The following is a 15000-nucleotide window of genomic DNA, read 5'->3' on the forward strand; positions in this document are numbered from 1 at the left end:
AGACTAAATTATGAGGGAAGGTCATATATACATGCTATATTTACCATAAAGTAAATTATAGAAAAAGCAGAGGAGGGGAGATATGATAGAGACCTACAAGTTATTAAGGGGTTGTTATAGGATCGATATTGGTGAGGTTCTACAGAAAATACTGGGAGATCAGGGGAGAACCCAGAGGTCATCCCTGTATAAGGGGGGTTGTGAGTAGGGGAGTGAGAGGCAAGTTTTTTTCATGCAGAGTTGTGAATGATTGGAATGCCTTGCCTGAGAGTGTGGTGTCTGCAGAGAATTTGAGTGTGCATAAAGCACGGTATGATGAGCTGTGTGTTTGATAAAAGGTCCTCCTGGATGAGTCTTTGACTCCAGTGGGGTCTTGGGTAATAATAATAATAATAATAATATAAGAAACTAATATTTATGTGTTTGATTAACTTAGAGAAGAAGTAGCATCAAGAAATATACCACTGCAAGTTATGAAAATAATGGAGGCACCAGACAAGGTGATTCTTAAATCCATGATTGTTTAACATAATAATGGATGAAATAATAATAGAATTTAAGAAACAGAAAACCAGGACATCCTCTTAAAAGATTCAACAATGACTTCTAAGGCTGGAACAGGCCACTCTTGGGCTAAATCCTTAATAGGCGTGATGATGATGATGAAGAAACAGAAATGAAATGGAATAAAGATAAAAAAAGAAAATTTAACTGTCATTAGATCTGCAGATGATGTAGTATTATTTGCAGGAAGTGAAGATGATCTCCAAAAGCAGTTATTCAGATTTCCAGTTTTAACAGATATTCAAGTTGTAACATGAAAATATCAAAGAAAAATCAAAAACAATGATAACTGCAAAAGAACCCATAAGATGCAAATTAGAACTAAACTGGAAAAAATACAGGAAATTTAAATACCTAGGAACAACTGTTAATTAATGAAAATATAACACAGAATGAAGTAAAAGAACAATCTCCGAAGGCTGATAAAATATCATTGTCTAAATTCAACTATATGGAACAATAAAGATCTAACAAAAGAAAACAAAAGTATAAACATGTAAATCATTACCCTGACCAATACTGATGAATAGAAACATTAAAAAATACAACATGTGAAATGAAAACATTAAGAAAAATAGTTAATGAAACAAAGGATGGAGTAAATAATCACAAGTTTAATAAAGAATATCAGTTACAACTCATAAACGAATAGAAAAGAGATCAGAATGGAACATATGAATAGAATTTTTTTTTTTTGTGGTTCCCGCCCATGAAAGATTATTTGCAAACCTATAGTAAATTTGTACTGTGGGTGGGAGGATTTTTTCTCCAATTTTTTTATCGATTTTATGTTTTTGTATTTTTTACATTCTCTGGGAAACCCTTCTCTAGACACCAAATATGGAACTTTTTCAAGCCATTTCAGCCCTCCAATAAGCAGGATAGTGGTCTCATGTCGGGCAACGAAATTCATCTTCCACTTAACACGTTCATTGCCAAGCTGAAAATTGGAATTTTGTGTGGTGGCCAAATTTTTTTTACTTGATAGCGACGTCCACGCGATAATGCGTGATCGGCCGTTTGGTGAGAACTCGCATCACGCGATATCGTGTGATTGGCAATGAACGTGTTAATAAAGACAATTACAAACATCCATGCCAGCAGCAGAATTCAAGCCTGAGCCAGGTTGAGATATGAAATGGACCAAAATGAATAGTTAAACTAGTAAGAGACTGGAAACCAAATATGAAAAGACCAGTTGGTAGACTACAAAAACGATGGACAGACTACCTGCACTGAAGTCTTTCATTATCATTTTTTCTCTTTATTGGAACCCCCCCCACACACACACATACATATTTTAACATTCTTGCATAAGCAGTTAGATTATCATTCATCCTAATAATTCATCATCGTCAAAGCATCTACACACTGATGTAGGACTGTTAAAATGGGATTTCTGTTGTCACAGAACTCAGTTATGTTCATAACACTTTTTAGCCAGTGGATACAATCCCTATAAAATAGGCAAAATACTGCATGCCTCTCTCATCCCTGCCATGCCAGAGACATAAAAACCACAACAAAACTATTCCTATCCCATATTATTATTATTATTATTATTACCCACGACCACATGGAGTCAAAGACTCATCCAGGAGGTTCTTTTATCAAACACAGTTCATCGTACTATGCTTTAAACACACTTAAATTCTCTGCAGACACCACACTCTCAGGCAAGGCATTCCAATCATTCACAACTCTGCATGAAAAAAACCTGCTGCTCACTTACTCCTGTAATCACACTCTCTTTATACAGTTTCCAGGGATGACCTCTGGTTCTCCCCTGATCTCCCAGTATTTTCTGTAGAACCTCTCCAGCATTGATCCTATAACAACCCCTTAATAACCTGTCCACCAGACTCTGCAAGTTGAATCTTCTCAAACTTTCCTCATACTCGACATTCCAGAGGTTAGAAACTACCTTAGTGAGTCGCCTCTGGCCCCTTTGCAACATCTCTTCACCCTTCTGAAAACCAGGTGACCAAATCTGGCACAATAGTCCATGTGTGGCCTAATCAAAGCCTTATACAATGGAACAAGAATCTTCCTACTTCTACAAGTCAGTGTCCTCCACATCATTCCCAGAAGCCATTGTGTTTTCTTCATAATTTCGCTATGTGTCCCCTAAATTTCAGATTCTCATCCACCACCACCCTCAGATCTCTTATTTCCTCCACCTCCAACAATATATCCTCACTAAGCATAAATTCTGCATCTCATTTTTGTTTTTTTAATTTTAAAACTTTACATTTTGCAACAGCAAGAGGATTTGAATAAGCTAGATAGATGGGCGAATGAATGGGAGGTGTCAGTTTAATTCAGCAAAATGTAAGGTCTTGAGGTTTGGGAAACATCAATGGGATGCTGCATACGCTATGGGAAGAGTTATACTGGAGGAAGTAGGGGAGACAAGAGATCTGGGGTTGATGATTGATAGAAACCTGAAATTCAGGGGACATTTTGCAAAGGTGGTGAAGGTAACACAGAGGATTGCTGCAATTATGAGAAGGACAATGACCTGCAGAGATAAAAGGGTTATCCATTCCATTGTATAAGTCTCTGATCAGACCACACTTAGACTATTGTTCTCAGATTTGGTCCCCAGGATTTGAAGGGGATAAATTAACTGTGGAAAGGGTACAAAGATGGATGACAAAGATGGTTTCAGGACAGTACAATTTTGGTTATGAAGATCGGCTGAGGGAATATGGACTGTAGAGTTTGGTGGATAGAAGGAGAGGTGATATGATTGAGACTTTTAAACTGTTGAGAGGTGGTTACAGGATTGACACTGGCGGAGTTCTTTCGCTTGGTTGAACAGCGGGAAGGAGTGATGACAAGAGGCCATCCCTGGAAGTTACAAAAGGAAACTGTGAACAAGAGGGTGAGGTGTGGTTTCTTTGGATGGAGAGTGGTTGAACTGTGGAATGCATTGCCTGATGGAGTGGTGAGAGCGAGAACGGTCAGTGGGTTTAAGGAGTGGTATGATAGACTTTGTGTTTCTTAGGGAGGGCCTCCCATTGATGAGTCTTGACAGACTTTATGTTCTTAAGAGGACCTCTCAGGTGAGTCTATTGACTACATGGAGGCCTGAATAATAATAATAATAATAACATTGAACTCACATTCCCATTCCCACAATATCTTCTCTACTCTTCATTGTTCATACTTTGCATCATTTGCAAACGACTGAAATCTGCATCCAAATCTTCAACAATATCATTACTATACAAGTTAAACAGTAATGGCCCTAATACAGACCCCTGAGGCACACCACTAGTGACTTTCCTTTTCCTGAATATCGCTCCCCCATACACAACTTGTTTATACCTATCAGATAGCCAGTCTCCAATCCAATGCACCAATCTAATATCCAACCCCATCAACTCCAGTTTGACTATCAACTTATCATGCAGTAATCTATCAAAAGTCTTTGCAAAATCTATGTATATTACTGTGTATCCTTCTCCTCTGTCCATGGGAGCAGTCACCTTATTGTAATAAGTAAGTAGATTACTAAAATAATACCATTGTTGTCAACCCAACTCTGGATCCCAGTTCTCACAAGCTTCTCCAACAATTTAACTACAACACCTGATACACCAATAGGCCTATAGTTTGATGCTTGATTTCTATTACCTCCTTTATAAAGTGGCACAATCTTGCCCTCCTTCCACTCCTCATGAACTTGACCGAGTGCAAGACTCATATTAAAAAAATATGTCAATGCTGGCATCAACTCCCTGCACATTCCTTCAGAATACGCGGTGATATATTATCAAGTTTCACAACCTTATTTACATCTAGTTTGCTCAACTCCCCATACACCTCTTGCTCACTTACAGTCAGTCTCTCTTCCCCATCATCAACTGCTCTCAATCTCTCCATGAAATCACATTTACAAGATTGAAAGACTTTTATGATCTGCTCATGAAGTATCTCCAACATCTGCAATGGCTGTCTTTATACCATTTTCTCCAATCAATGTCATCCTTCCATAGTCATTCTTTCTACACATTGAAAGAACTGCTTAAGATTCTTTTTGACTTCATTAGCTAACTGCTGTTCATATCTCACTTTAGCTATCCTCACCAACCAAGCCATCCGCCTTGCCTGGTCTTTGTAGTCCTCATGGAATTGGTTATTTCCACTTCTCTTATGCCACCTCCATAATGTCCTTTTTCTCTGTATCGCATGCTTAATCTCTTTATTCATCCATTTCACACCTACCTTTATTTAACAGTCTCACCCTTGGAATACATTTAGACATTGCATCTACTAGATAGTTTTTGAAAATCCCCCAAGCTGCATTGATCTCTTTTATAGCTAACTTCTCATTCCATGCTATACCCACAAGCTGTCTCCTGAGCTCTTTGTAATTACCCCCCCCTGTAGTTCCACATATACCCTTTTCTTACAGAGGTCCTCACACTGCTGCCAACCACCCAGGTAATCACTTTGTGGTCACTCTCACCAATTGGTGGGTGATTAGACATCTCATTTATAATTACATCCTCTGATGAGATGATCAAATCCAATACCCTCAATCCTTGTGTGCACTCTGTAACATAATGTCTGACGTAGTTGTCTCTCAAAAACTTAAGAAACTCATTTTCTTTACTTCCAGTTTCTTTACTATCTCATCCTTCCAGTCCATATTATCATAATTAAAATTGCCCATCATCCTTTTTATATTTGCTTGGGTAATTTGATTATACATTTCATAGTCACTATCACAACATCTAACCAAGTATTTCATTCGATTCACCTCTATCTCACACCATACTGCCTCAAAACCATTTGCACTATTACCTTCTTGCATCTCTACTTTTTTATGGACATCACTCTTTCTTTATCATCAGTAGCATTTCCCCTCCCTTTTTACCCTTTTTATCCTCACGAAACATCATACCCTTCAATCTCTATTCCTGTCAGGATGTCGTCCTCATCTAGCCATGTTTCACTTAATCCAAGAATTTTTGGGTGAACAGATTCGATTAGTGCAACCATTTTATCTATCTTTTTTCTTATACTTCTATCATTTGTATATAAACACAACAGCTCATTCCGATCTACAGCTAGTTCCACTGATAACACTCATTCAATGTGATCTCTCCATGCTCGACTGGGGCTATTTCCCTTTCTGCTTATTCATTTTAGAACCCTCTTCAATTCCAACTGTTTCCTCTTGATCCCAGGTCATCCCATTCCTTTCCTGTCTACACATGCTCTCACATCCTCTTGGATATGCACAGGATACATCTCAAAAGATAGATAGCTAGCTGTTGATTACTATAATCTCCATGGCACTTTCAAATGACACATTCTTTGTCCATTCGCTGAAGCTTCATTCTCTTACACATTCTGGAGTAGATAAAGTTCTTTGTGCTTGCAACTTGTCCTACTGTGAACTGTCTTGTGGATTTTTTACAACTTCTTTGAATTACAGAAACTACATTAACAATTCAAGTCAAGAGTGACAGACTAGGCTCTGGAGGATTTAATCTTTCACACATTTAATTTTTACTCACCATTGGCTGTGAAACATTCTCCTAACCTCAGTCCATATGGCTGCATTAATTTGTGAGAGATCTGGCCACATTCATTCCATGACCACATTTAGTCTAACTACCCTGAATTAACTTTATTTTCTATATTTTATATGAAATTTTATTTTATTTTACTCTTAGAGAACTAATGTCCCTTGAGAGGACATTAGTTCCCTTGCAGTTTAGATTGTAATTGAAAAGGAGTAATATCCTATCAAAACACCCTTTAAGAGTGCTGTGTGTGTTTTGCAGTTTTAATTATGCTCTGAAAATTCTGCCATTGTTTCTCCGTTATTTGTACTGCAATTTCAGAATTTCACAAATGGGCAGAAAAGGGGGAATATTATAAAGTTGATAAGTATCTATATCATTATATATGATATGATAAATACAGAGGAGAATTTTCATTCTACTGCAGGGATAAAAAGAATGGTCATCGAGAAGGAGTAAGAAGCAGAATTTTCTCTTGCCAAGTAGTGAATGAGTGAAATATTGTTATAGAGGAAGTGCTAAGGAGGAATGAATTTAAAGGGATGCTAGGTACTGTGTGATTTAGAGCTGGCTTGAAAAATGAATAATCAAACTCCATGGAAATATTCAGTTTATCATACTTTTATATTCACTGTCTCTGCACTCGCCACACTCTCGGGCAGTGCATTCCAATCAATCACCACTCTCTTGCAAAAAAACCTGCTGCTCACACCCTCCTTATAGAGCTTCCAGGGATGACCTCTTGTTCTCTTCCTATCTTCACCCATTCTGTGCAAAACCTCCCTGACATTAATCTGGTAATAACCTCTTAACAGCTTATATGTTTCGATCATATCCCCTCTCCTCCTTCTATCCACCAATTTCTGCAAATTGCATTTTGTCAATCTGTCTTTATACTCAACATTCCAGAGACCAGAAACCACCTTAGTCACTCATCTCTGAACTTTTTTCCAACACATCTTCATCTTTTTGAAACCCAGGTGACCAAATCTGTGCACAGTAATCTATATGTGACTTGATCAAAACCTTATACAAAAGAACCATAACATCCTTACTTCTACAATTCAGTGCCCTCCACATCATTCCTATTATCCACTGTGTTGTCCTCACACTTTTAGGTCCTTGTTTGCATTCACTCCCAGATTTCTCATCTCCTCTACCACTTCCGAGATATTTCCATCAATTGTGTACTCTACATCCCATCTCTGCTTTCCAATTTTCAAAACCTTATACTTTGCAACATTGAATTGACATCCCCATTCATTTATCATTCAGCCAGTGCATTCAAGTCCTCTTTCAAAACTACAGCATCTGCTCTACTCCTGATAGCTCTTCCCAACTTTGCATCATCTGCAAACAACTGTATATCACCAGTCAGATCTCTCCAAATATCATTTACATACAAATGAAAATCAGTAGACCAAAACAGACCCTTGGGGTACACCACTAGTAACTTTCCTCTTCTGGGATATCGCTCCTCCATAGACAACCTGCTGATACCTATCAGACAACCAATCTCCAATCCAGTGAACTAATCTACTGTTCAGCCCCATCCATTCCAATTTAATTACCAGCTTATCATAGTGCAATTTATCAAATGCCTTTGCAAAATCTAAATATACCACTGTATATGCAACATCCTTATCCAACAAATTGCCACTTTATTATAAAAAGTAAGCAGATTGCTAAAGCATGATCTTTCTTTAGTAAATCCATGCTGGTCACCAAAGAGTATTTTTCTGTTGTCAACCAAATTCTGATTCTTAGTCCTAACTAACTTCTCTAATACCTTGACCACAACTCCACACACACAGCCTGGTTTGTAATTCAAAGCCCTACTCTTATTATCTCCCTTATGAATTGGAACAATTTTACCCTCTTTCCATTCTTTTGGAACTCAACCCAGTGAGAGACTCATGTTGAAATGATATGCAAAAGATGTTAACTCTCTGGAACATTCCCTCAAAACACGTGGTAAAATAGCATCAATTCCCACAGCCTTATTTACATCAAGTCTATTCAATTCCTCATATAACTCCTATTCACCTACTAACAGTTCCTCCTCCTTCTTTCTCACTGCTTTCAGGTTCTGCATGATGTCACATTCATAAGAATGAAATACTTTTATACATTGCTCATTAAATATCTCAACTATATCCTCTGCAGCAGACCATTCCTCCGTTTTCACTAATCAATTTTATCCTAACATAATCATTCTTTCTTCTAATGGCTACATATCGAAAAAACTCTTTAGGATTTTTTTGGCTACTTTAGCTAACTGCTGCTCGTACCTCACTTTTGCTACCCTTATCAAGCGAGTCCACCTTCCTTGCCTGCTCTTTTTACTTCTCAAGCAACTGATTGTTATAACTACTCATCTTGTGTTTCTTCCATAATACCTTTTTCTTCCAGATTGCATACCTTATCTCTTGATTCATCCATTTCACACCTGCTCTATTTACCCTCTTAACCTTTGGAATACATTCTGATATTGCCTCCACCAAATAGTTCTTGGGTAGGGCTCAAGCAGCATTGATATCCTTTCCATCCAGTTCCTGTTTCCAATTTATTATTGCAAGCTGTTTCCTGAGCTTTTCATAATTACCAATCTTATAATTCCACATATATCCCTTTCTAACAGATGTCCTCAAATGACTGGTCACCCTGCAAGTGATCACCTCGTGGTCCCTCTCACCAACTGGTGGAAAATTTGACACCTCATTTATAACAACACATCTGATAAGATGATCAAATCCAATACTCTTGATCCTCGTGTACCCTCTGTTACTTACTGGGTAATTGTCTTTCAAAAACTCCAAAAATTCATTTTCTTTACCCCCCCCAGATGCAATCTCTTGATTCCAGTGTATACCATAATTAAAGTCGCCCATAATGATCACTCTTTTCTTGCTAGCTAGGCCAATTTGCTCATTACCCTCCATATTACCAGGTCTATAGCAACACCAACTAAATATTTCATCCTGTTTGCTTCTGTACTATACTGCCTCAAAACTGTGGCCACTATTTGCACCTTGCAAATCCAATGTAGATGGGCACAACTCATCTGCTACCATTAACTCCTCCTCCCTTTCTTCTCTGTCTGTCTTCATGAAAAATATCATATCCGTTCATCTCTATTCCTGTCAGGATGCCATCGTCATCTCACCATGTCTCGCTTATACCAACAATTTTAGGCTGAATGAACTCAAGCAAAGCAACAGTTTCATTCCCCTTATTTTGAATACTTCTAGCATTAGTATATATTCAATTAATAGTAATTAATGTATGATAAGGCAATATACGTTACTTAAAAAGACATGCTTTATGTCAGTGCAGCGGATATGTAGAGAAACTTGTGGCTAATTCAGTTGCTTAGTTTGCAAAGAATAAGTGAAGTTTATTGTTTGTTTATGCTTTGATAAAACATAAATGAAAACATGAATATAATTTTTGCAAGAATAATGCATACTCATCTCAGGAAATAATAATAATAAAAAAAAACTTTCTACATACAAGATATTTTATTTATTTATTTTTTTTTTTTTAAGGGCTGGAGGATTGGAAGATGATATTGGTACCTATAGTGTGGTTGCAGGATTGTGGAATGCAATGTATTCATTAGGGTAAGTAGGAAAAAAAATTAAAATTAATCATAAGTGATTTTTATTATTACGTGACACCTCCAGGGAGTCCAAAGACTCATCGAGAGAGGGCTTACTCTACTACTTGCTATCTCCACCGTGCAATCCACCAGCAATGCTATCTACTGCCCACCACTAGTATTTTCACAGACAATCACAAACATCCATGCCCACACAGGATTCAAACCCGCAGCCTTCTGGCTGGAGAGTGGATACGCTAACCACTTAGCCAGCTCTGCCAGCAAAAATATTATTATTAGGTGACACCTTCAGGGAGTCCAAAGAGGGAAGGCACATGCTCCACAACTCTCCATCTCCACCACTCAATCCACCAACTACAACGAACTGCAACTACTTTTATCATCTACGCCATCTACCACCACCACCACTAGTATTTTCACAGACCATCACAAACATTCATGCCCATGGTGGGATTCGAACCTGCAGTCTTTTGGCTGGAGAGCAGATACGCTAACCACTTGGTCAACCAGGCTGGTGGATTTTTGTTTATTTCATTTAAAAAAAGTTACTTGTTACATATAGTAATCTTTCAACTATCACATTAGGATGTTCTTATTTATTGTGTTGGTGAAATATGTGTTTTCAGCCATTTTATCTGTTTTACAGGAACAAAACTACTTTGCCTCTTCACTAAGTCCAGATAATTTAGTCTATTTTTTTTTTCCTCGCTAAGGAATTGAACCCATATTTCAGTATTTAAATTATAGTATTAAAATGGTTTAATACGTGTCACCTACTGTTATTGAGGTATTTTTTAAAATCTTCTTTCAAAGCTGTTATGTATAGCTTTGAAGTAATGAAAATTGTCTTTTCCCCTATGTGTGGAAAGTAACAAAAGTCCATTCTTGATGCTCATAATATGTTTCACAATCATACAATTGATGCTCACTATAGTGAATTTGTAAGAACCATTTGAATAGTTTGTTTTAGTGGTTTGCTGAGCTAATTTGTTATAACAGTATTTGCTATAGTGAGAGTTGAGTGTATATTCACTCAATAGACAAAACATTAGGGATATAGATAGGGGTGATGGGAAGCTGACACTGACATCCCTACACAGAGTGAAACGTACTCAAACTGAATGCAGACGGTAAATGGACAGATATTGGGGCTTCCTCATGGTGTATCACAATTGATGAACATGCGTAAATGTGGCAATCTTAGCTACTTTGATCATGGACATATTATCGGTGCAAGACAGATGTGTCATTCTATCACCCAAGTGGTAAGAACCCTAGGGGATTCTCGAAGGCAACCGTAGTTGTGAACAATGTTGCAACAGGCATGGCTGGAATTATCTCCAGCAACCCTCCAGCATCTAGTGAAGTCAGTGACTCAGAGTACAGGAACAAAACTACTTTGCCTCTTCTCTAAGTCCAGATAATTTAGCCTAATTTTTTTTTCCTCACTAAGGAACTGTACCCATATTTCACTATTTAAATTATAGTATTAAAATGATTTAATATGTGTCACCTACTGTGTTATTGAGGCATTTTTTAAAATCTTCTTTCAAAGCTGTTATGTATAGCTTTGAAGTATACATTTGAAGTATACTTTGAGAAGGCTGTTATTCATGCTAGAGGAGGACGGACACACTATTAGGTAGATATCTCTAATGTTTTGTCCATTGTGTGTGTGTGTGTGTGTGTGTGTGTGTGTATTTTTTTTTACATAAGAATAATGATAATACTCATGGAATCAGTGGACTCATCCCAATTATTCAACAGAATCATATCTATCATGCTGCATTTTTTCACTCTTCACCACCCAACCAAGCGATTTAGTTCACTCACTCCTTGCCATATCATCCCTTTTTTTGCCAAGTATGGCAAAAAAATTTCAGGTCACTCTTGACCTGATCAGTGGAGGAAAATTGCAGCCAAGACCTCCTTGTTCAGAGTTTATTATTATTAAGGCCTCCATGGAGTCAAAAGACTCATTGCGGGAGGTCCTTCCTAGGAAACACAAATTCTATCAAGACTCATCATGGGAGGTCCCTCTAAGGAAACATAGTCTATCATACGACTCCTTAACTCCTGACATTTTTATGAAAAGTATTTCATAAAAATGTCAGGAGTGACCTGAAATTGTAGGCTATTTTCATAGCCTATATCCATAGTGAGATATAATACATTACATAATTGGCTATTGTAGTAATAGTGGGTTTACATAAAAGTCATTTTATTTTAGTAAATATTAGTAATTTTAATAATTTTTATTGATAACTTTTTACTTACATTAGACTGTGTAATTGAGTATGTGTGTTTGTTTGCGAATTTTAGCAAGTGATGAAAGTACTTTCATATGCTTTATGGACTGCATTTGAATGGTTTTGGAGTTAGATGTTTGGTGGAAGTGTTGTTCAGTTAATGGTTAGAAGTGCAAAATCATAAAAACTAGAAGTATTGGGTGGGTGGGGGATGTGGGATGCAGTCACGTGTCAGTTAAGTTATCCCTGATACAAATGTGCGTGTGTGTGTGTGTGTGTGGAAATGATTACGCAATGCTAAATGCAGTTTCACAGGTTTCAGTGCAAAATCATAGAAACTAGAAGTATTGGGCAGGGGGGGGATGCAGTCACGTGTCAGTTAAGTTATCCCTGAGACAAATGTGTGTGTGGAAACGATTATGCAATGCTAAATGCAGTTTCACAGGTTTCAAATCGGCATGTGTTGATAATGACATATGAGGGTAACTGTGGGTCCAAGATCATGTTAAAATGCATGTACGGGGGGTCTGAAAAGCTCTGATAAACATCTAGAACAAAAACGATATTAAAGCAATTGATATAACTACAAGAACGAATATGTTCTTTCTTGTAGTTATCCCACGATGAGTCTCTGACTCCATGGGGGTTGGATGTTAATATCAGTTTCTTTAATATCACTTTTGTTCTAGGTGTTCATCAGTGCTTTTCAGACTCCCCCCCCCCTCCTTATACATGAATGCCAGAAGTATCAGAAATAAAGGAGAGGAGTTTCTGACATTGGTCAGCTCTACCCAGACAAAAATTATAGGCATCAGCAAGATCTAGTATTGTATTTTCATGGAGAATACAGGAAAATAGCACAGGAGGTATGATATTATTAATGATAGCTAATATGCTTCAGCGAATTAGTGCAATGAATGCAGGTCAAGTGATTATTATGAGGAACTTCAACTATGAAGATATAGATTGGAAGGAGAGGAGACACAAAGCAGAAAGGAAATGGAATTTATATACCTACTGAGAGTTAATTACTTGAGGGAGCATTTGATGGAGGGGATTTGAGGTGCATGAGGTCAGACCTGATTATAGGATCAGAAGAGCTGTCCATAACTAAAGTGGGCACATTGCTTCTAATTGAAGAAAGTGATCATGCAGTCTGGACTTGGAAGATTAAAAAATAAGGAATATTCTGTCAAGAATGGATATATGTGGAATTACAATGCAGATGATTATGACAAGCTTAGGAGGAAGCTAAGCTGTGCCCAGGCATAAAACCCTGCAAGGGAAGGATGTTAATAGTGCATGGGAGATAGTTAATGGGTATCTAGAGGAAGCTATATTGAATTGTATACCAAAGGTAAGGAGGGTTAATTAGGTAGGAGTTAGATGAATGAGCAATATCAGTAAGCATGAGCTTTAGAAAATGAAAATGCTGTGGAGGATATATAAAGAGAAAGGTGACCAGCAAGCTCATGAACATTACAAGGGTCAAGCAAGAAAGATGACCAGCAGTGGTGAACTCAGGATTTAATCTTGGGGGGGGGGAGAGTTAAGTAGACTATTTGAGAATAGACACTACACATTGCATATGACCTATGACTGAGCAACTGCAGTGATCGCCAATACATGAAACCCACGATCTCCTCTGGCCCAGCTCGGGCAAATGAAGTAGCACTCTGTCCACCCGAGCACTACCTCATTCGCCTTGCGTTCACAGCAGTTGTGATTCCTGAGAGCTATAGGGTATTCCCACCTTATGTGACCACTAATTCATAAGTAGTATAGAAATAGGAGACTCGACATAACATAAATAAAAAAATAAATTTTAATTAGGAAAAGATTTTTGAAAAATTTTCTAGTGTTTTTTTCCTTTTTCATTTTTTGGGACTGGTGCACCCCACGGGTGCACCACTGGTGACCAGTATGATAAGGAAGACACAATCACATAGTGAAACAACTCTGGGATTTCCCTTGGCCTGCTCAGCTAGGTTTCTTCTCATAATCTGATTTTGAGTAATAGTAAGACGAAGAATGACTATGGAAGAATAACTGATGAGTGCTGATGGTGACAAGGGAATAAAAGCAGATAAAACTATTGAGTTACTGAGTGACCACTTTGTGAGAATATATCATCCAAGTGGGGTTAATGCAGTGATATATATGACACAGCATTGGTCTCGTGTGGGAATGGAGGTGGATGAATTAGACATCCTTAGAATGTGGCTTGTGGAATATATGGGATATCAGCTTGCATTTTGAGGGAATGTGCAATGAAACTTACAGTGCCTCTGACCAGGATCTTTAAATCTCAGCTCTGTTCTAAGGAAGTGGAAAGAGGACAAAATAAATTCTTTGCATAAAAAAATTTCTAATACAGGCAAATTATAGACCAATCAGTATCTCAGGAGTGGTTGTAAAAGTACTGGAAAAATTGGTCAGAAAGAGAATTCAGGATGTGATGAATAGGAATGTGATACTCTATGAGTGGAAACATGGCTTTGTGTGGAGGGTCAATCATGCCTTAGTAATTCTTTTTTTTTATGTTGGGCCCATATGCGAGAGGTTGGCTGGTTAACCTATAGTACGTTGGTACAATATATGGGTAGTGGGTTGGGAAAGGAGAAACTTGTTTACATTTGATTTAAAAACCTGTATGTTGTATTCCTTGGGAAATATGTCAGGGGAAAGACTGTTCCACAGTACTGCAGTGGCAGGTATGAAGGAGGGGGAAAAGAAACTTGTTCTGTGGGTTTCAAGGTGTACTGTGAAAGGATGTTGGGTGGCAGCTGTGTGTGTGTGTTCCAATGGGCTTAGTACAGAGTGGGGGAATTATTGATGCTGTTTCAGATGAACATTTCCCATGGAAATATTTATAGAATATACAAATTGCAGAGACCAAGCATCTATGTGAAAGTGAGGGGAGCAAGTTGTTGAGAGATGGGTCATTTATCAGTCTAATTGCTCTCCTCTGTATTGAGTCATGCATTTTGAGGGAGCTTTTAGGAGCCCCACTCCAATTGTG

General features: G+C 37.8%; 1 protein-coding gene across 4 annotated transcripts in view; it reads left to right on the forward strand.

Annotated features, from left to right (window-relative positions):
- LOC150107025 (MFS-type transporter SLC18B1-like) overlaps positions 1 to 15000 on the forward strand; it is a 508245-nt gene that overhangs the window by 353183 nt on the left and 140062 nt on the right. For all 4 annotated transcript variants that reach the window (XR_016548342.1, XM_090392899.1, XM_090392901.1 and 1 more), the window contains exon 12: positions 9656 to 9730. Coding sequence is in view for 3 of the 4 variants with exons in the window: in XM_090392899.1 (XP_090249025.1) it covers positions 9656 to 9730 (75 nt within the window). In the remaining variant the exon portion in view is untranslated. The remainder of the gene's footprint in view (positions 1 to 9655; positions 9731 to 15000) is intronic.

Source organism: Typopeltis vanoorti, chromosome 5, assembly GCF_054136105.1.
Source record: "Typopeltis vanoorti isolate ZY-2024b chromosome 5, IOZ_Tvanoo_1.0, whole genome shotgun sequence".
NCBI lineage: Eukaryota > Metazoa > Arthropoda > Arachnida > Uropygi > Thelyphonidae > Typopeltis > Typopeltis vanoorti.